This window comes from Hippoglossus hippoglossus, chromosome 1, assembly GCF_009819705.1.
Source record: "Hippoglossus hippoglossus isolate fHipHip1 chromosome 1, fHipHip1.pri, whole genome shotgun sequence".
NCBI classification, from domain to species: Eukaryota; Metazoa; Chordata; class Actinopteri; order Pleuronectiformes; family Pleuronectidae; genus Hippoglossus; species Hippoglossus hippoglossus.
The window spans coordinates 27,881,234-27,903,817 of NC_047151.1; the positions used below are offsets into that span (position 1 = coordinate 27,881,234).

General features: G+C 42.5%; 2 protein-coding genes across 3 annotated transcripts; one reads left to right on the forward strand and one right to left on the reverse strand.

The window, feature by feature from the left end:
- Window positions 1-507: 507 nt before the first annotated feature.
- Window positions 508-22,315, reverse strand: LOC117756640 (hsp70-Hsp90 organizing protein 1-like). 2 transcript variants are annotated; one of them, XM_034577282.1, is made up of 17 exons: window positions 22,196-22,315; window positions 14,703-14,944; window positions 8,993-9,090; window positions 8,488-8,568; window positions 7,647-7,706; window positions 7,246-7,437; window positions 6,915-7,043; window positions 6,756-6,801; window positions 5,755-5,845; window positions 5,471-5,612; window positions 5,037-5,141; window positions 4,653-4,740; window positions 4,224-4,257; window positions 3,864-3,938; window positions 2,388-2,490; window positions 1,847-1,963; window positions 508-1,027 (listed from the first exon to the last, which is right to left on the reverse strand). In XM_034577282.1, the coding sequence occupies exons 2-17, from the start codon at window positions 14,746-14,748 to the stop codon at window positions 992-994; spliced, it is 1,443 nt and encodes a 480-aa protein (XP_034433173.1). In that variant the 5' UTR covers window positions 14,749-14,944; window positions 22,196-22,315; the 3' UTR covers window positions 508-991. The 2 variants fall into 2 exon arrangements, with proteins under 2 accessions (XP_034433173.1, XP_034433264.1); XM_034577373.1 differs by lacking the exons at window positions 14,703-14,944; window positions 22,196-22,315 and having other exon boundaries at window positions 7,647-7,732; window positions 8,993-9,038.
- atpv0e2 (ATPase H+ transporting V0 subunit e2) lies at window positions 17,688-22,557 on the forward strand. The gene is made up of 4 exons (XM_034579960.1): window positions 17,688-17,907; window positions 20,577-20,624; window positions 21,688-21,783; window positions 22,222-22,557. Exons 1-3 carry the CDS (start codon window positions 17,804-17,806, stop codon window positions 21,779-21,781), a joined length of 246 nt encoding a protein of 81 aa, XP_034435851.1. The 5' UTR covers window positions 17,688-17,803; the 3' UTR covers window positions 21,782-21,783; window positions 22,222-22,557.
- Window positions 22,558-22,584: the final 27 nt, after the last annotated feature.

Genomic DNA, 22,584 nt, shown 5'->3' on the forward strand with positions numbered 1-22,584 from the left:
GGACTTCATGAGCTCATGCACAGGTGCACGTGAGCAGCAGAGCGACACAGGAACCATCGACTGTTGGGTTAGATGGGCGGAGCCTCCCACTGTGCTCTGGTTGTGCGTTAACGTGGAGTCGGAATAATCAGAAGAATTAGTTCCCGACTGTGAAATTCACATGAACTCCACCTCAGCTCTGGAACTGATTGTTCTGATTAGTCTGATACTACATTAAAGCACAAGCAGAACGTGGAGAGAGATCGTTTTTGTTTAAAAACGCAGTTATATGGTTGTAGCCTGAGTAAACACAACTATTCAGTTAAATCAGACTAGCTGGTTTTACTTTGAGAGTTAACTTCACCTGCCGTTTTTAAGTTGGAACAATCTGACAAAATTAGGTAAATACAGTTTTTAAATTAAATTAATAAGTAGATATGAAGAAAATTTATTTACCTACCTTTTTCAAGTTAGATCAACTTCGTGGTCCGGGTGTATTGTGAAAACTAAAAGTCAGACAAATGGAAATAAATCTTTCATGTTTAATATTTTCCCCCCAAATTGTTAAAAGAGACAAACTGTAGCTGACAGGTGAGGGCCGTGTGCACACTCCCTCCAGCTCTCTGCAGGCTCGAGTTAGTGAGGTTTAATGTTCTGAACAGAGTTTATAATGACGAGTGTCAGATGAAGGTTCAGTGCTTCAGTTCGAGCTTCTCAAACATCAAACTTCTTTCATCTGTGATTATCTGATAGTGTCAGAAGAAAGAAGACGGACAAACAGCAGAGTCACTAATGTTTGGACACAGAGATAAGACTGATGGTGCAAGTGTCTCTGGCTCCAGAGCTGAGTAAGTAACAAGGATGTGGTCATGATAAAAAAGAGCCTTGTGTTTTCTTCGTGGTTGATGAAGTTGTAAGAAACAGAAATGAATTTGCTCTGACCTTCCACGGCCTCTTTTCTCTTCACATACAGGTTTTGTGGCCCTTACAACCTGAATAACAACAGCCCATCTTAAAAACTAAGAAGCAAACAAAGTGAACACAGAAACGTTTTTTAAAAAGGCATGTGCAGTGCAGTTTAGATTAAGTTAACATGAGCAGACGACAGAAAACATCAGTGTTTATTCATTTATTGTTTTGTGCAAATACTTAAAAAAAGGAAATAACTTCATTTGGCAGCAAAGCAGCAGTGGTGTTCAGGAGACAACGGTTTGTCACAGAGTCTTTGGTTGTTTCCAACAAGGTTCAACCAGAGACACTGGTCCCAGTAAATCCTGACGAGAGGTGACATGTCCCACACAGCAGGAACCAGGAGTTCATCAGGGTGACTCCTCAGTGACGTTTCAAACAAATCTAAATCTTTTAGACCTTCTTATATTCAAAGTATTTACAAGGTTGGGTTCTGGACCCTGTGCAGAACCCGTCTCTCTCTTTTCTTTTCTCTCACACACACATTCAGCTGTCGGTATCGTCGGGCAGAACATCCTCTGGTTCTATTTGACGGTCCTGTTCCCCCTCATTCTTTGTAAATCCCCCTGTAACGTGTCTGGGTGCGGGGGTTGGGGAGGGGAGGGGAAATAGTTAGGGTTGCCATGGTTTCTTGCTTTGCCCTTGCTGGTCTGGTATGTGTCTGAAGCGGTGCTTGTCACCATAGAAACAACCTGTGGTCCGCCAATAGAAGCACTCGTGTCCATTTACAGGCGCCCTCTATCTGGACCTGCACGGTCAGAACCAGAGGAGGTTATTTGTGTATTTGAACACATTTGTATAAAGTGAGTTTCATGTTCAATTCCCTCTTGTGACTTCTGTAGAAAAACGTGCATGGTGAGTGATTTCCTCAGAACCCTGTGGAAGCTGAGCTGTGCTGTGTTCCTGCAGCACTGAAGCCCAGGCTGGTGTTGGTCCTTTGTGTGGAGGGCAGAGTCCGCTGGATCCAACGGTCCGGGTACCGCATCACCAGCTTGGTGCTCCCCAGCTCCACCCCCTGGCCAGGAGGACACATGGACGTTACATAATGTCTATAAAGGCACAAGAATGGGACGATGGCCGGGACAGTGACATTCAAGAGTAATGTGAAGGGGCTCAGACTAATCTCTGGAACAGCTTACCTCTTCATTTCAGAACCGCTCAGACCCTAGAAATGTTTTACTCAATGTTAAACACCCAATCTTTCTCACTGACTTTCATTTAAAGTCGAGTTTGAGACCTGGATTTTATCTGTTACTGTGCAATATTGTCATTCTCAAATATCTATGATGTCATATTGCTTGTTCATATTCCCTGTTTTATATTATATTACATTTTTTAATATTCATATTTTACACATTTTCTTTCTTTGGTCAGCTGTGGTTGTTTTTGTTACATGAATAAACTCTGTTCTCCTGAAACCGAGCCGGTCCATGACTCACCTGCAGCTTCTCCAGGGCTCTGGCAGCCATGTTGGCGTTCTTGAAGTTGACGAAGGCACAGAAGCGTTGGTGAAGAACTCTGATGCTCTCTATCTCACCAAACCTGTAACCGTGGAAACACAAAACCTCAAACCTCCGGCAGAGAAGTGTGGTACAGACAACGCTGACCAACTCTTTTACTACTGCTGGCAGTGATAAACTTGCTACTTTTGCTTCTACTACAAGTACTTTAACTATTAAAACAAAGCAAAACTACCTCTTACCTACAAAGAACTTCTGTTCTAACTACTGCAACAACTACTACTATCTACTGTCTTCATTGAATACACTTTTATAACTTTAATTTTTAATGTGGTGGTACCACTGTTTCTCATAACACTGTAAAAACATCTTCTTTCTAGTTATTATCAGTAAGTTTTACCTACCTGTGATGCCTCCTCTTAAAAATGCAGGTGTCTTTAAAATGCTGCTTTATTGGAACCTGCTCTGATTTATTTAGTACATCATTATAAATAAGTGCCGGGACTCATTTGAGTGCACAAGTAAGACACAGACTGTAAATAAAGATGGTCGCCACGTCTGCACTTCCTCCCACTGTTCAGAAATCAAGCTATAATATCCCAGACACGAACGCTGTCATCTTTGGAGTCACAATCTGCACAGTTCAGTGATCAGGGGATTGAGCCAAGGTATATATGACCTATACTCCCGCCAGCCACCAGGGGGGCAATGGAGACGATTTGGCTCCACTTTTAGAGAGCTGTCCTGTCGTCCATCTTTAGTTACAGTCGAAACAATCAGCAGGCTTCTGTTGAGACATTACATTGACTTACACTTTATGGACAAAAGTATTGGGACACACCTCTTAATCATCGACTTCACTCAGTCCTATTGCCATCGGTTAGTTCCGGTGAAGGAAAATCTTAATGCTTCAGCTAACCAAGACATTTTTGGTAATTCTATGGAACAGTTTGAGGAAGGCCCCTCTTCTGTCCCAGCATGACTCTGCCCCAGTGCACAAAGCAAGGTCCATAAAGTCCTGGTGAGGAGGAACTGGACTGACCCACACAACCCCATCGGACCCCTTTGGGATGAACTAGAACGGAGAGTGTGAGCCCTCTCGTCCAACATCAGTGTCTTACCTCACAAATGCTCCTCTGGGGGAAAGGGCAAACACACTCCAAACTTATGTAGAAAGCCGTCCTAGAAGAGTGGAACATGCCACAGCTGCAAAGGGGGACTAGTTTAATGGCTATGGATTTAAAATGGGATGTACCAAAAGCTCCTGTAGGTGTAGGTGACCCAATACCTTTGTCCATTTAGTGTACTCTAACCATAATGGTTACTGCTTGCCTAACCTGAATCTAAACCTAACCTTAAAACGTCACCTTACAGTATGTTGTGGGGACGTACTTTATGTCCCCACAACATAAGTACAACCTGGATCACACACACATGCAGACATATTGATTTTACGTTTTGAAGAGATCCCAGAGGTCTTTCTCTGTAACTTCTACTGTAATGTTCCCAACCCACAGAGAGCGACAGCTCCTGGAAAACAGAGGAGGAAAAGAAAGGAGGAAAGAAGGAGGTGGAGAGGGGGGGGGGGGGAACGGGAGGAGAAAGTCATGGATCACAGGAGATCAAAATGTGGGAGAGAGTGATACATAAAAAATCATCATCTTCACTACCCACAGAGGAGACTGTGTTTACATTGTACAAGACTTTTAAATACAAATACAGTTCCACAACATATCCTGTATATATATTTTTTTTTTTTCATTTCTAAATGACGATGGTGTGATTAGGAGTATTGTTCATAACCATAAAACTTACCCACTCTGCTCCTGCGGAGATGTTTGCTTCAGAGCTGGAAGAGGAAACCGAAAATAGATGATGTCAGTGAGACGTATTTAAAAGGTTCATTACTGTGGTCTGAAGCAATTTACACCTTTTTCTCTGGCTGGAACAGTATGAAGCATAGACATCTTTTAAAAAATGTATTTCAAGTGTATCTGACTTTTTATTTTGGTCGATATTCCGTCCACTAACACGGTTTTAAGGCCTATACAGCAGCTGGCCACCAGGGGGCTTCACTTTTGGGAGCTGTCATGTCTTCTTCATCTGGTCCTATAGTCCATTGAATTAACTTTAACATCATATTAATAAACTTAATTTGTAAACAGCTGGTTCATGGATGAACCCCCCCTAGGAAACGAAGAGCAGTGCTGCCTCCGTGTGGACAGGTATGGTACTGCATCTTACCTTTGGCCTCAGAGGAGGTGAGGACGCCTTGAACCGTGTTGAACTTCTCCAGCAGCAGTTTGCTCTGCTCTTCCTCAAAACCCATATCCTACGGTACAGAAGACAAACATTATTTTAAAGCTTCATACATGGCCCAGGACTCATTTGAATTCACACATTTTAAAGAATTTGGTCACATTGATTCCTGATCATCTCTGATTGTTGGAAGAGCAATAATATCTCAGAGCAAATTTGTCTCATTCACACCTGAACTTAGTGCTGACTGCTTGTGATTGAATGGCTGGGGCCAGAATGTTAAAACCGGGTATGAACGGGTTCAGATAACTTGACTCCATAAACTTTTAAAGTCGTCTTGAAAGAGGAAGTCGAGCGTTCTGCTCTCACCATGAGCTGCAGAATCCGGCAGGTAACGAGTTTACTGGACGCCTCGTTAATGTGCTGATCCAACTTTAACACCTGCTCCATGGCCTTCTCCGCCTCATTGTACCGCTGCAATGTGACACACACACACACACACACACACACACACACACACACACACACACACACACACACACACACACACACACACACACACACACACACACAATGATCATCATTTACTAAATGAACAAAAGTTTTATTGAAGAAGACTTGAAACTAGAGATTGAGACATAAACTCCTTAATGTTTACTGACGTTATAAAGTGAGAAGTAGAGTCACTTTCTATAGACTTATAGAAACTACCAGTGGACCCCCTGCTGGCCATTAGATAGAATACAGGTTACAGGCACTTTTCAGACCCAGAGTTAACATCCATTTATATACACAGTGCTGACCTTTAACCCCATCAAAGCACAACCCTTACGGAAGAATCCCTTTGGCCAATCGGGAGCCAGCTCAATGGACCTCTGAGCGTCCTTGAGGGCGGCGGAGTGCTGCTCCAGGCACAAGTTACAGTAAGAGCGATTTCCGTAGAACCTGAGAGACGAAAGAAAGACACGTTGAGATACAGACAGAGTTTGTCTTTCTCTAAAGTGAACGTGGGGGAGACCAGAGGAAGATGAGGAGACGTCCTGGTTAGTGACGTTTAGTAGGGGTCAGAGGTCACAGCTCAGCTCACCTGTGGTCCTTAGGGTCACAGTAGATGGCTTCTGTAAACATGTGTACTGCCTGGCTGTACTGGCCCCGCCCAAACATCTGAATGCCCTGTTCTGGATATCACACACACACACACACACACACACACACACACACACACACACACACACACACACACACACACACACACACACACACACACAGAGTCCTTTATTACAGAGCATCTGCAGATATTGAGTATGATCGACTACGAGTCAAAATTTTGATTCAAATGTCATCTGATAGATCCTAATGAAGCTGTAGCCTGTGAAATCCCCCCCCCTAGTGTTCAACGAAGGGCATTTATTTCCTTACAGATGAATAGAGATGTGGTTTTGTGGAAAATGCACCTGGAGCCATATCGGGACCAACACAGCTGCTTTAAGATTGATGGTTAAAGTAGGATTCTGTTTATTAAAGCTCTGTAAAAGCATATTTATCTGTAAGGGCCTCATCAGTCCCTTACCCCCCCCCCCCCCCCCGTACATCACCTCACTGGATCACACTGCAGGCGCCAACTGGTTTTACTGAATCCAGTTTTTGTCATCGTGCACTTCCTCATCGATAAACATACAGAACAACCTAAGGCTCAACTCATTTTTATCCCCAAACATAATTTTAGTATTTTACTTCAGCTATTTTATAATTTTTGTAGTTCAAGCTGTTCTTCGTTTAATTGACATATTTGCTTAGAATTAAAATTATGGCTTTTACTCTTATTTGTGTTTTCTAGGTGTATAGGAAACAGTGCGTCCAAAATCCACTGCAAAAGTTTTTAAACGTACACGGAGGCACGTTACAGACCAGATGATACCGCAGGGGAGGAGTTTCATCACAGAGGGAGCCATAGGAATGAATTAACTTCTGGTTGTCTCGCATACGAACACAGAGCTACTTGGAAACAAGGTGTTAACTCGGAGCCCAACAGAATTAATCCCCACAGAGGGCGCTGTTGCTCAGTAAAAGTAACATAGGTAGATTCACCTGTCAGAGACTCTCCCCTCCTCTTCATTTCTTCTGTGTCCTCGCCCTGCAGTCACAGGAGTTACACTGTTTAAAGCTGTTTCCAGAGCTTGATAATCTACAATAAGATCTTTGGGGGGTCTGGATCAGCTTTCCACGTGTGGTCCTCTGTGTTCCTACCTGGCTGCTCCTGGCCTCGTTCTCCTTGTTTTCTCTGGTGATCTGTAGCCCTCTGCTCTTCAGGCCTTTGAGTTTGATGTGGCTGGCGGCGTTGGCCACAAATGCACTGCTGACGTCCCACTCTGGCTCCTGCAACACCAACAAGTCACACAGGGAACTCAGTACAGCCGACTGTGTGTGATTACTGTGAACACAGGAGGACGCCTGCGGCCTGAGCCTTGAAACGACCCAGGATATGTCACATGGATGAAATTCAGATCACATTTTTATCACAGGTTAATTCACACATTTTATTTTAATTTTGAATGAATGGGTGAAATAATAAACCGGCCTGGGTACAACCCATCTCCTCTGACGTCCTGTGGGGCAACTTGCGGTTGTTTTTGTTCTCTGTAGTCACGACGCCGGGGACTGATTCGGGGTTGCACTTGTTTGAGGGACGAACCGCAGTCCATGGCTCCTCCTCTTTGTATTCCTCCTCACTGTTGCTCTCCGTCGCAGCTCCTCCAGACACTTCTTCTTCCTGTTACAAGTTAAAAGCATATTACTAATCGAAGCAATTCATATAGGGCCCTAACTATTAGAAAATCACCCCAGGAGAACAGGAAGTCCCATATCCTTATTGTATTGTTATTACAGAGGTTTTATTGTAACTATCTGGGTTCACATATGTGAAAGTTTCAATAACACAAGATAAGAAGACGGAGGTAATTTAGGCGTGTGAGCTCTCACCTGCTCTAAAGCATCCTCCATCCTCTCCTCTCGCTCCAGTTTCTTGCGCTCCTTCTGCCTCTGAAAGGACAACATGGACACGGTGGCTGTGGGATGGTACACAGACACGGATGGACACGGGTGTGGAAGCGGATGTGCGGTCGGGTGTGGCATGAACAGTGATGAAGAGGGCGTGGTCAAAGGTGTGGCGACAGGCGAGGCGATGTTTGACAGGTGTAAAGACGGGTGCGGTGACGTGTGGAATGTGGTTCAGTTGTTAGCAGATGAAATAAAACAGCAGCTGCACAACAAGCTGACAACACAGATTTACAGTTTTGCTCAAGTGTCATTTACTTGTTCTGACAACAATTGAATTGAATGTTTTCGTAGTTTTTATAGTTCTGTATATGAAACTTTTGCCTCAACAGGAATTTCTCAAACTGAACCTGAGCTTTTGTTTTTTTTACTTTTTGTGGGTTTATTTTGTTGAGTTGTATAATACTTCTCGAAATATACTTCAGCTGAAGTTAATGTAATGAAATTAGTCCGATGTGTGTGACCTCTCCTCCTGCAGGAGCCTGATGGTCGTCAGGCAGATTCCATTCACCTGCTCCGGCTGCACTTTATAAGCTGGTGGCAGCCAGAGTCCCACTCTTCACTCTTCCACAGGGTTTGATTTGATGGCTTCCATTTCAATTTCCATTTCAATTCGTCAAGATAAACTTATTTTTAGTTCAAACTCATGTGTGGTCTGTCTCACTTTGTCCAGCCTGGAGCCAGGTTCTGACAAAGGGACAATATGGACACAAGCATCATGAATCTTTGGTATCTATCAACTACTTCCAGGTTTCTTTTTACTCACTTTCCTCTTGGCTCTCCTCCTTTCCGCTCTCCTCTTTGCTCTTTCCTTCTCATCCAGACCCTCCTCACTGTTCACCGTGACCTGTTCCAAGACACAGCAACATGCACACAACAATATTCGGGTCACAACAGCCACGTCTTCTTCAATCTGTGCTGGAAACGATTAAACATCAGAATTTATTGCTGGAGTTTAATAGGACACAGCAATAATCCTGAGAGAGAGAAACCAGCTCTTGAGATACAAATCGTCTGGGGAAATATTAGTTTGTATGTCTGAAGATAAGTTGGCACCTTTTAAATGGCTCTCCATTATAACACCCAGTGGTCTTTAGTGATACTGCATCTCAGAGTGCGTTAGGAGATTTAAGAGATTAAGAAATACGGTGAGAGCAGATGAGAAAACTGCACATATCTTTTTAAGCCATTTTTACACACACACACACACACGGTCTGTATAATATTCCTATAACTGAATACACAATGATGCAGTTTATACAGAAATTTACCTCTGGTGAGCTTTGGCCTTTTCTTCCGCCTGCTGGGTCAGAGGCACCATCCAGCTCCTCCAGCTCCTCCAGCTCCTCCAGCTCCTCCTCACCTGGCCCATTAACACACACACGGATACGAAGGGATGAGACATGGGGCCTGACATGGCAAGATACTCTGACAGTAGGTTTTAAAGACTAACATTTCACAGTTCATGTTTGTCTAGCGTGTGTGTGTGTGTGTGTGTGTGTGTGTGTGTGTGTGTCCCATGCAAACTGGACAGGTGATCTTGTGGCAGCTGGTGGATGATGCAAACATCGTGTTCTGAGCTTTCTGCTTCTGTTTCTGAACAATACAAATATTCCCCTTTATGGGCAGCGATGTAGCTAAACCACAAATATTCAACTAAAAGCCCACTCAGTCAAATAATGGGCATTAGACCAATAATAACAGGGATGTGGTCTGTTTGGGGGAAAATGGCTTGAAGCACATTCAGCACTTTGAAGGCTGATCGGTGTGAGTGATGTGTCTGTGCCTCCCTCACCAGCATGAGCCGCTGATAGTGTTTCTTAGAGAGTGATGACAAATGTCCAACGATGCATCACTGCAGTAAACATGAATAATGTCGGTGGACGCTGCTCTATACGCTTTAAAGAGCCATAAATGTGCAGCTGGTTCCATCTTCATTTGATTAAACTGAAAAACATGCAAATGACGAGTAAGTTCCGCCTGTAGTCACACACGGCTGTTAGCAGAACACGAGAAGGGAATCCAACTATCAGCCGATATACATAAGGGAAAGTTTACCCTTAAACTTTATCATAAACAACTATGAGTAAAAAAGAAAATACAAATACAACCAGATAGATACAACTTGAATTAAGAAAGTAAACTCTGTTTTGATAATGTAAATATAATGCACATTTCACAAGCCAACCAATTCAGCTGCTGATTTAGAGCGACGAGCGATCACAGAAATGGATTCCTTTATCAATATCAAATATATGAAGTACTAAAATTACCAGCATGGTAAACAAGGTATATAAGATTCGGCCCATTATCAGTAAGATATTTGTGTTTCAATCAAACCTTTTAATATAAAGTACCAGGTAAAGGTTTCTGTCACTTCCTAAATCCCTCCGAAGCTTCGACTCCTTGATGAAATAAATCGAGTCATTTGCTAAAAGACTTATATTGAAAACACAGGTGTCAGACACTTACACGTCTACATCCATTTTTATATACAGGCTACGAATAACCCTGCTATAAATATGAAGGAGGTGTAAGATGAAGTGTGGAAGAGGTAGCCAGAAACAGGTCGTAGATCTTCTGTAAAACAAAACTGCTGATAGAGAGAAACATGCTGGATAAACGAGAGATGAAGAGTTCTTGCAGAGAGCAAACTGTGCGGCCGTGGGCCAACATTCTTCTCCACCTCAAACACACGATGTTGACAGATGAAGTGGGAGGGGAGAAAACTCTGCCCAGGAATAGACCGTCCGTTCAGGAGCTTTTGGAATTTGCAGAAACTGAATCTGTTTGGCATTAGGAGCCACCAACACCACCTGACTCCCAGCAAGACTGGAGGCAGGTGGGACGGAGGGAGAACCGGAGAGGGACGGAGGGAGAACCGGAGAGGGACGGAGGGAGAACCGGAGAGGGACGGAGGGAGGAAGTTTGTGAGGCTACAACAAGCGTCCTCGTTTAGCAGAATACTGAAACACAACATAGAGTCACGTGCACGTTTGTATTGTGGTCCTGAGGTAAACCAGAGGCAGATTAAACAGACAGTGAAGACACCAGTCGCTCTCTTCCACATCAGATGCTTTCTCCGTTTTTCTTTCCTCTTAATATATGAGGAAGGTTTTGTGTTTTCTGAACATTAGAGAATATAAACCTGTCCAAGTAATAACCCAAATTAAAATGACTAACCTGGATACGAGCAGAATATGTCTCATTTGGATGAAATGTCATATTAACCTTCAAAGAACTAGTGACCTTTGACCTGTGACCTTTAACCTATGACCACGAGTCCAACTGACAACTCAAAAACAACCCTTTCACAGAAACACTTATAGAAATGTATTTGTGGTCAGATTGTAATGAGCGTTTCACATTAAAAACCTTCCGGTCGTTCAGGCGGCGTCATTTATTCAAAAACAAACAGTAAACACTCTGTTTGTTTCTATCAGCTTTTCAGAAATATGTTATTTTCACCGTCAGTCACTTTTGAAACTGTTGTGAGAAAGCGATATGTTAATTATCATCCTGATTATTCAACGCATAAAGAATTCTGTGGATAAGTTTTAAGGTTTTCCACGCTGCATTGTGGGTAAATTAGCCAAATTAAACAGGAATATTGAATCTTCTGCTTTCCCAGAACTTCTCCTCATCTTTCACTCTGCATGTACTGGAAACAATAATGGGGGGGGGGGGGGGGGGGGCGGACTCGCTCTGGCAGCCTTGAACAAAAACTCATTTCACCAGAGGTGGTTTTCAAACAGAAACACATGGTTTGTAACACACAGCTCATTCTTGATTCTTTCCCCCCCTCAACATTTTTGTAGTTGAAACAAAACAGCAGATATGAAGCTTTTTCTTAAATTGTCATGTGAAAATCAATACTTTACCTTCGTTAAATCCCACAGTACGTCACGACACTTTAGGAAACTGCAGGTCCCTTGACATTTTGCAGATTGTGTTTGAGCTCACACACACACACACTGAAAACTGGCAAGAATTTGTTTGTTTCCTGTTGTCTTTTACAGTTGATGTGAAAGTTTGAATCCAATCTGCAACAGATTAAAACCCAAAAAGATTTGGATCCTCATTGTTTATTGTGGTGAATTCTGTCGATGTCCGCGGGACGTCTATTAATATACAATATGTGATTGTAATTGTGGTTAGAAATACTTTTTCTTGCGGCTCAGAGGTTGGTTTGGAGAGCGAGAGAAGTTCAACTTTCTAACTTTTAGGATAGTACTTTCTAGGAGCAGCACCTGTTGGTACTGGTGTGAATTTTCCTACAGCTGATGTGGACGAGTCAGTATTTATGGACTTTGTCTCACGCTCGCACCATCGTCCATAGGGACACTCAGTCGCTGTCCCAAAGCAATTTGACCCAACTTCCTGAAGGCAACAACTTGTCAGGACAAAATGAACGAACCACTGGAGTGAAAATGGAAACCTGACGTTATTCCTTCGCTCCACTCGACCAAGAGGCTGTTATAGTTCTGCTGACTAGTGGGGGAGTCCCAGGTATTTAAAACGTGCGGCGCTGCTTACGCCCTAATCCCTGGATCCGCCCCCTGATCTGCATCCACACCAAGTCGTTATGCGTTCTCCCTGTCATGCCCCCCCCCCCCCCCCCCCCCTCCACAGAATTTCACGTAAATTGGTTTTTGTTTTTTTTCTTTCGAAATCCTGCTGACGATCATAAAAACCAACAGACAAATGGAGAGGGGTGAAAACATCACGGTCACTGTATAAACTCTCGATGATTTCTGACTTGTCCTTAAAAAATATGTCCATGGACAAAGCACAGAAAAAGTCCATTTGTTTCATAAACGGCAACAACAACATTCAAAGTGTTTCCCTCCCTCGCTCCGTCTGTCTCTCATTAGCTAAATAGTTTCAAGGACAAGAAATCGCAAGGCTGAAGAGTGTCCGTGGTGAACTGTATCATCCGCCCCTCCTTTGGACACACACACACACACACACACACAGACACACAGACACACACACGGTACACAGAGAGAAACACAAACCAAACACACACATGAAAGTAGAAGGTCTGACTGCACACTGACAGACAGATAAAATGCTGACCGATGTTTACAAAGACGCAGATTTATACCTGTGCTTCTCATAGACTGTAAGATAATCCCCCTTCCATGTTAGCGGATGGGACATGGACCAAACTAAAAAGTCAAAGTACGCGTAAAAAATGCATTTCTCAAACGGGGGTGAAGAGTCACGATTGACAGCTGAGTCTGAGTCACGATTGGTCGAGTGCGTGTATCGGCAGCACCTTGATACCGCGGCTCCATGTGCAAGATGGCGGCGGGGTTCGTATCAGGACTTTTTTGGGCTTCATTTCAAGGAGGTGCAGACGTGTCATCCATCTTTATTTACACGTTTCGGATTTGAGTTCTACAGGATGAAAGATTTGTTGCTTTGCTGCGTTTTTTTCCCCCCAGATTTGAGTAAATATAAACTTGACATCTGTTTTCAGAGCTTATTAAAGTTTCTCGCCTGTCGTCATATCAACAATCATATTGCGTTTCACTGAATTAAAGCAGCATGTCGTTCAACCCTTTGTTGCATGAACGCCGCAGTTATATTTATTCAGGGCTGACCAGTGACGTGAAGCTGTGGTCAAACCAGTTCCTGTACATTCTTGCGAGGTTACTGCACAACTCCTTATCCCGTCAACTACTTTCAGCCGGACTGCATCAGCCCTGTGAACATGTGTGTATATATATATATATATATATATATATATATATATATATATATATATCACCGTACTGACTGACGGACGATTCTCACCACTGGTCAACTGAAACCCACGTGACTCGGTTATGAAGCTACCTCATTGGTCACTCTGCTGTGTGCCGGAGCTTCCCCATTGGCTGTCGCTCTCTCAAAATCAATCAGCACTAGAACATCTTCTTCTACATCATCAGTAGACGCTTAGGGGGCAGTGATGCTACGTGATGCTACGTGATGCTACGTGTTGCTTAGCCCCTGGTGACGTATCTAGCAAGTTTTTGGACCAAAATTAATAACAACTTGAACACAATGTCGGTCAATGTGTATCAAGTGTGCAACATATCTTAATCTTATTTCTATACTATAGTTTCTACCATATTTGACTATTTTATTTATTCAATTTTTGTCTATTTATTCTGTTTTGTTAGTTAAGTACATATTTGCTGCTAAGTGGAAGACATTTTGTTGTGTATCGATGCACGGTGACAACAAAGAATCTATATAGATCGCTCTTAGCCGAGCAGAATCTTGGAAATTACGTCACTGCTGGAAAACACGTGGTCTTAATAAACTGTAAATAAAGACGGACGACACGACAGCTCCCAAATGTGAAGCCGAATCTCCTCGAATGCCCCCTGGTGGCCGGCTGCAGTGTTGGTCCTAAACAAGCCTAAAGGAAATCGAGTATCTGAATCGAAGCTTAAAACTTGTATCATATTAAATTCCCAGATGTTAGCTAGGACCTGGTATCGCAAGCACAGTAGATGGCGCTAATGCAAAGAATAAGAAGATTTTAGCTAATTATTTAATTAATTCTGTGTTTTTATTAGTTTTTTTTATGTTATTTTTGTGTTTTCTCTCGTGCTTCTTTTACGGGTGAAGCTTGATAGATTAATATTTGTTTTTATTACATTTGTTAAGTCATAAAACGTGATTTATTGATCTTAGCATTAGCTGTTGGCAGGATGCGGTGGTTCGCAGCAGACGCCTGTCAGACGCAGACCCTGACGGGACGTCCTGTGGCCCGGGCACGGCATTCTTCACATGTTTGACTTGGTTTTTAAAAAGTTTAAACCTGGATTATCACTGGTCCGCTGAAGCTAAGAGGTGAACTCCCAGTTTCCCTCCCAGTTTCCCTCCCAGTTTCCCTCCCGTCACCAACTTGTTGCTCAGAAAGCTCCGGTGGAGGAGCGGAGAACCGGCGGAGAACCGGCGGAGCTCCGGGGCTTCACTCACCGCCTCCCAAGCCCAGCAGCCGGCACAGATCCCGGGTGAACTTCATCAGCTCTCCCCGCTCCACATTCTCCGCAGACACACTGCCGCTGGAATCCAACCTGCGACCCCTGGGGCGACGCGACCCGTCCTGGGGCTTCCTGCGGCGCTGACACGTCCCCCCGGTGGAGCCGCCGGTTAACGTGAGGAGGCTCCGGTGATCAGCCGCTAGCAGCGGTTAGCTCGCACCGCACTTCCGCTCAAGGCTTGCAACAATAAAAAGCATGACGGGCAGAATTTAAAGACGACTTCCGGTTGTTACCATCAAAATAAAACCGCAAGAGGGCTGAGGTAGTTTCATATCAAATGAAGTAGAATATTAAGAATAAACACATTTTAATACATAATCCTTGATAAACAACGTATTTGATTGATTAGTTTCTCTAAAGCACCTCTATTTTATTTATTACATTTTATTTACATTACATTCTTGATGCTCTGAAACTATATTATCTTTGTTTTCTTCGTTTTATTATATTGTATTTTATTCTATTCTAATTTATATTATTTCATGTATTAAGAGACAAGAGTTTAAAAAGATCCTGATACTATTAAACACTTGGATTGATTACTTTCTCTCCTGTACCTTTACTTTCTTTATTACATTTTATTTATTAAACTTATCACTGCTCAGGAACTGTATTTTAGTCTTTGTTTTGTCTTGTTTTCTCCTTAATTTTATTTCATTAATATACTTGGAAAGTATGTTAGAAATACAATTGTCAATTGAATCAATTTTTGTAATCAAAACTTCTACTTTCTCCAACGCCCCTTTATTTTATTTTCTAAATTGACTTGATTAAACGTATCACTCTCACTGCACTGTTATTGTTAATTTACCTTTGTTTTCTCTATTTTATACATTTTGTATTTTATCATTTATTTTATACAATTTTATTTCATCTTATTTTCTGCCCTCTTGGAAATTATATTAAAACAAAACTCCTAAATAAATCTCTATTTTATAAGTTAAAAATTTCCAATTTATTAAACTCATCCATGCACTCTCGCTGTATTTTAGTTGTTATTTTACTATATTTGCATATTCTACTGATGTTATGTACTTAGATACCATATACAAACCGTAATGTCTCATCAAATATATATTTTATAAATTGAAAACTACAATTAATTAATTCCTCAACAGCACCTTTATTTTCTTTCACTGTACTCTTACTGCTCTGAAACTGTATTTTAGGTTTTGCTATGTATAGCTAAAAGAAGATAACTCCCAATTAAACCTCTCTTTACTAAATTAAAAACTCCACATTTCTGTGTTTAAACTTTTGCTTTATTTCATCTAATATATAGGATATTATCTTTGGTGCCTTAATTTATCCATATATGTATCTGAAAATACTTCAGCATATTCTTGATAAATCTATGTAATCTGATATAAATAGGTAGCTATTATAAATCAAATTGAGAGTTTAGTTGATATAATCAAAGTGTATCAGTTCTAAGTAATATGAATTGGTACTAAGTGCAGATGCAGCTCAGCTAAATGCAAACAAAGGTCAAATGTATTTGCAGGAAACCATAGAACACCGAATAAATTTCTCACCAAGATTTGTCTTTCATGGAAATTCTTAGAGAAATCCAAGATGCTTATAAACGCAGCACAGCAGTTCTGGAACCTCGTCTCTATTTTTCCAGAATGGGCAAAGTGAACAGTCTTGCCAAGAAATGAGAAATATCCTGGGAACAGCAGTCTGTCACACATCTGGTATTTCCTGGCAGGTTGACCCACTTACAAGTGGAGAGCAGCGGCCTCTGGTCTGGATGGAATGAATATATGTGGGTACAAATACAGTCGGATCACAGTGAACTGAGAGAAACTCCTCCAGATTGTGTGGATGTATTACACGTGTGACAGTGTGGTGAGGAGGCTCCAGATAGACGATAAAGATTATATTCACATCGGTGTAGCGCTGTTTTGTTCAGTATTATACTGTGAGTAAATGAACCAGAAGAGAAACCAAAGTGTTTTGAACGCCCCCTGGTGGCTGGTTGCAATACAAAACCACACCTCCTCCGTGTTAGCAGATGGGACATGGGCCAAACTAAAAAGTCACAGAGAGTACACGTTAAATGAATGTATCTCAAAGATGCTGATGTATGTTCAAATGTATGTACATTCATCACACACGAGAAAATGTGTGGACATTTTGTTAATACAGCCATGACACAATTATTCAACCCCTACATAATGTGCTGTTTTTAAAAACCTCTGCTAGTCTGTGGCCTAAAGTTGAGTTAAAACATAATTAACTCTGTCATCATCCCACAATCTTTGGGAGGTTGAATGTTTCTGATTGCAACTCTAAATATATACTATGCTGTATGTATGTGCACACACACATATACATGTGCATAGTGTATATAGTTTATAGTATGTGTTTATATATAAATATACATACACTATACACACATTTATATATATATATATATTTTATTATGATTTCTGTAGTGCTTTAGACATAATACAGGTCAATAGATTTACAGAATGAAATATCTGGTTTAATTTGTTCATTTGTTCTAAAATGCTTGACTATACTTTTGCTATTATCATTATCAATATTATTATTATTATCATCACAATCGTAATAATAATAATATTTTTCATTAGTATTATCTTTATTATCTATTATTTTCATAATACTACTAATACTACTACTACTACTAATGATATATTTATTTTAATTTTTACTATCATCATCATCATTATTATTATTACTATGATCTTATCATTATTAATCATAATATTATTATTTATCCTCTGCGTAAATAAATCTCAGATGATCCGTAGAGAATAAAAACACAAACACCTGCTGTCCCACAAACAACCGTCCAATCCCTCCTGCTGTAATACTGACTGGCAGCTCGCTACACCAATCACAGCCCGCTGCCTCGCCGGCCTGGACCAATCACGTGGCGCTCCAGCTTAACTGGGCGTGTTCCTGGAGCAGAGGACGCAGTGTCTCCGCCGCCATTGAAGCTTCGTGTGTCTCGGGGACGAACCCACGTCCATTCATCCAGATTCTTGTTTCCCGTGGACCGCAGCGATGGTGTCTCACTCCCTGGCGCTGCCGATGATCTGCTTCACCACCCTGTGGGGGCTGGTGGGGGTCGTGGCCCCGTTCCTGGTGCCCAAAGGACCCAACCGGGGGTAGGTGCTCTGCTCCGCCGCTAATTGGCCTCAATTAGCGGCGGTTTCATTTCTCTCTCCTCCACAGACCCGCACGTGCAGCTGCGGGTTCATGATTCTGTGATTTAACTCAGCGGCGGATCCGTGCGCGGCGTCGGTGTAGATACATGAACGCGCTCCTGCTCGTGATGGAGGCCCTGCGCGTCACCCGGCGTCCTCCTCCTCCTCCATCATCTATCCACCCCTCCCTCCGTCATCCATCCCTCTATCGACCATCCCTCCATCATCTCTCTATCATCCATCCCTCTATCATCCATCCCTCCATCATCTCTCTATCCACCCCTCCCTCCGTCATCCATCCCTCTATCGACCATCCCTCCATCATCTCTCTATCATCCATCCCTCCGTCATCCATCCCTCTATCATCTCTCTATCATCCATCCCTCTATCATCCATCCCTCCATCATCTCTCTATCATCCATCCCTCCATCATCTCTCTATCATCCATCCCTCCGTCATCCATCCCTCTATCATCTCTCTATCATCCATCCCTCTATCATCTCTCTATCATCCATCCCTCCATCATCTCTCTATCAACCATCCCTCCATCATCTCTCTATCATCCATCCCTCCGTCATCTCTCTATCATCCATCCCTCCATCATCTCTCTATCATCCATCCCTCCGTCATCCAGCCCTCCGTCAACCATCCCTCTATCATCTCTCTATCATCCATCCCTCTATCATCCATCCCTCCATCATCCCTCTATCATCCCTCTATCAACCATCCCTCTATCATCCCTCTATCAACCATCCCTCCATCATCTCTCTATCATCCATCCCTCCATCATCTCTCTATCATCCATCCCTCCGTCATCCAGCCCTCCGTCAACCATCCCTCCATCATCTCTCTATCATCCATCCCTCTATCATCCATCCCTCCATCATCTCTCTATCATCCATCCCTCTATCAACCATCCCTCCATCATCCAGCCCTCCGTCATCCATCCCTCTATCATCTCTCTATCATCCATCCCTCTATCATCCATCCCTCCGTCATCCCTCTATCAACCATCCCTCCGTCATCCATCCCTCCATCATCTCTCTATCATCCATATCTCTATCATCCCTCAATCGACCATCCCTCCATCATCTCTCTATCATCCATCCCTCTATCATCCATCCCTCCATCATCCATCCCTCTATCATCCCTCTATCATCCATCCCTCCATCCTCTCTCTATCATCCATCTCTCTATCATCCATCCCTCTATCATCCATCCCTCTATCATCCCTCTATCATCCATCCCTCCATACTCTCTATCATCCATCCCTCTATCATCCATCCCTCCATCATCCATCCCTCCATCATCCATCCCTCCATCCTCTCTCTATCACCCATCCCTCTATCATCCATCCCTCTATCATCCCTCCATCATCCATCCCTCTGTCATCCATCCCTCTATCAACCATCCCTCCATCATCTCTCTATCATCCATCCCTCTATCATCCATCCCTCCATACTCTCTCTATCATCCGTCTCTCTATCATCCATCCCTCCATCATCCTTCTATCATCCATCCCTCTATCATCCATCCCTCTATCATCCATCTCTCTATCATCCATCCCTCTATCATCCATCCCTCTATCATCCCTCTATCATCCATCCCTCCATCATCCATCCCTCCATCCTCTCTCTATCACCCATCCCTCTATCATCCATCCCTCCATCCTCTCTCTATCACCCATCCATCTATCATCCATCCCTCTATCATCAATCCCTCCGTCATCCATCCCTCTATCAACCATCTCTCCATCATCTCTCTATCATCCATCCCTCTATCACCCATCCCTCTATCATCCATCCCTCCATCCTCTCTCTATCACCCATCCATCTATCATCCATCCCTCTATCATCAATCCCTCCATCATCCATCCCTCTATCATCCATCCCTCTATCATCCATCCCTCCATCCTCCCTCTATCATCCATCCCTCCATCCTCCCTCTATCATCCATCCCTCCATCCTCCCTCTATTATCCATCCCTCCATCCATCCCTCTATCAACCATCCCTCCATCCTCCCTCTATCATCCATCCCTCCATCATCTCTCTATCATCCCTCCATCATCCCTCCATCATCCCTCCATCATCTATCCCCACACTGTGTCATTAAGGTTAAAGGGTCAAAACAAGAGGGAAAGATGAACAGATCACGGGTGAAGAGTGAGAATGAAGGAGGAAACATTCTCACTGAAACATCAAAGTCTTTTTAATGAAGCTGCTGCTTTATGAAAGTTGCTTCGTGTGAATCGTATTATTAACGGATAATAAATGGTTTGTGTTTGACAGTTGGAAAACTTCTAACTTGTGTGTCGTCACGTCGCATTTCTACTTCAAATCCCCAGTGGGACATGGACACTAAACTAATTATAATAATTATAAAGTAGTTATGGTGGCCGGGTCATTATTCACCCATGTGATGATGCTGAAGTTTAGAAACCAGAAGTTTTGAAGGAAACAGTTCACAAAGATTCACCACAACAGAGTCTTGGTTTCCTTTTCAGGACTTTGGTGAAACACTAGACGTAATAAACGAGAACATCCAGTCGTGTGCAGATGTTCCACAGTGTTACAGAATCCATCGTCCTGTCGTTTAGACGAGTGACTGACAGCTCTGTTCTCTCTCACAGCGTCATCGTCACCAGTCTCATCCTCACAGCCGTCTGCTGCTACCTGTTGTAAGTAATAACTCTCCTCCTCTTCCTCCTCTTCCTCCTCTTCCTCCTCCCCTCCTTTGCTGTAACTTTGCATGTTTTTTTGTTTTTTTATGAGTAATGTTTTCACAATGCACTAAATCTTCGCAAATGTAAAATACAATAAAACCTTTAAAGAAAACCTCCAGATCAAGAGAGAAAAGTAGAAACCTGTAAAAAAAAACATAAAGTGTGGTCGTAGCAGTGGAGGACGACCATGTAGGATCATATATCTGCCACCAGAGGGCGCTCCAGCTCCTTCAGAAGATGACTTGTACGAAATAACAAAGGAAATAGGATTTAAATGTTGAAATAATAAAATAACATGAGAGGAGAATACAAGTAGTGAATGTTGAGTCAATAACAATAAAAATAAGGAATTTAGCAACAAGGAGTGAGAGAAAATAATATTGTGACATAAGTATCTAGAGTTTTCTAACTGTTTTATGTAGTTTTATAAAGTCTAATACAGTTTAGTATGTATTAAATGCTAAAATAAGACAAATATTTGCAGTACTTTCTACAGGAGAAAGTATCTAAAGAATACATATTTACATATTGAGTATTTATGCTTTCATGACATTTTCAACTAGAAATTTAACGTCACCTTCACCTCTAACTGGACAGAGTTGAGAGTGAAGACAGAGTTTCTTAAGGTTTTGGATCATGTAAAAATAATTAATTAGCTCTTCTGTTGTTCCTGTATTTATGTGTTTATGAGTCTCAATAACGAGATCTATTGGTTTGACTGTAAATAAAGATGGACGACACGTCTTCCATCATCCAGGAAACACGTGCTGCCGCAGAGCAGTAACGATTAGGGGATGGAAATCTCAAATAAGGAATTAAAACGAAACTGGATTTTATTTTGGTTCCATTTTCTTTTTAAACCTATACTGCAGCCAGCCACCAGAGGGGGGTCTACATGCTTTGGCTTCACTTCATGTCGTCCATTTTTATTTACAGTCTCTGTTTTGAGGAGAAAGTTAAAGTGCCTGCATATGAACTGATGACTCTCTCTCTCTCTCTTCTTCATCCCGTCACTCAGCTGGTTGATCGCCATCTTGGCTCAGACCAACCCTCTGTTCGGCCCTCAGCTGAAGAATGAAACGATTTGGTATCTGCGCTACTTCTGGGAGTAAAGGTCAGTTTGTCCGAAAACAAGTTAACTTTCAGTTTTATTTGTGAAGCTCCAAGTCACCTCAAACCACCTCGAGGCTCAATGAGCAACATGAGATGAACAAATAAGAAGAAACAGAGATTTGAAAAGAATCAAGAAACTCTGAAACACCTCAGTTCTTCTCAGTCACGAAGCAGTGCCTAAAAGATAAAGAAATCAGAAGTGTCATTGAGGCCTGAATATTTATCAGCATCAAAAATGAGCCTGGTGAAATGTGGAAAAAGCCGTTTTATGTGTTTTCAAATGGACGTTTGCTCCGAGCTACTGGAGCTTTGGTCCTGAGAGCTGCTGGTTCACTTCTCTGCTCCGACCCTCCCAGTCCACAGCAGTGATCGTGACCCTGATGTTCACGATGCACGGATGATACAGAATTCACTGGGTCTCTCTGCTCTTCTTCTCCAGGTCTGTGCGATGCGACGCCTCCCATCGTTCCTCACAACCCTCCTCTAGTTTGGTGGATTTGATTTCAACATGACTCCGGAACATTCAAAACTCCACTGCACATCTCCGGTCTGCAAAACCGACGACAGATTTCTTATGTCGCAGCATTTTTTTGTAAAACTCGAATTTCAGCATCAGGCGTCAACCTTGAGTAATATTAAGTATATGTGTAGCATGTGTAATTTCAGATTCAGGCCACATCCAAAATACTTTGTTTTTGTCTGACAACACATCATCTCTGTGACAGAGACGTCTGGTGTCCACGCGAAGTTTGGAAACGATTACGTTGACACTCACGACCTCTCGCTGATTCAGTCGCAACGC

Excerpts from the sequence above, each read along its gene's own strand:
- LOC117756640 (XM_034577282.1), bottom strand. The coding sequence starts at position 14,748 with ATGAAGTTCACCCGGGATCTGTGCCGGCTGCTGGGCTTGGGAGGCG. Across the intron at positions 9,091-14,702 it reads GCTGCTGGGCTTGGGAGGCG|GGCCAGGTGAGGAGGAGCTG; the intron begins GTGAGTGAAGCC and ends TGTGTGTTAATG. Across the intron at positions 7,044-7,245 it reads AGGAGATGGGTTGTACCCAG|GAGCCAGAGTGGGACGTCAG; the intron begins GCCGGTTTATTA and ends TTGGTGTTGCAG.
- atpv0e2 (XM_034579960.1), top strand. The coding sequence starts at position 17,804 with ATGGTGTCTCACTCCCTGGCGCTGCCGATGATCTGCTTCACCACCCTG. Across the intron at positions 17,908-20,576 it reads CCCAAAGGACCCAACCGGGG|CGTCATCGTCACCAGTCTCA; the intron begins GTAGGTGCTCTG and ends TCTCTCTCACAG. Across the intron at positions 20,625-21,687 it reads GCCGTCTGCTGCTACCTGTT|CTGGTTGATCGCCATCTTGG; the intron begins GTAAGTAATAAC and ends CCCGTCACTCAG.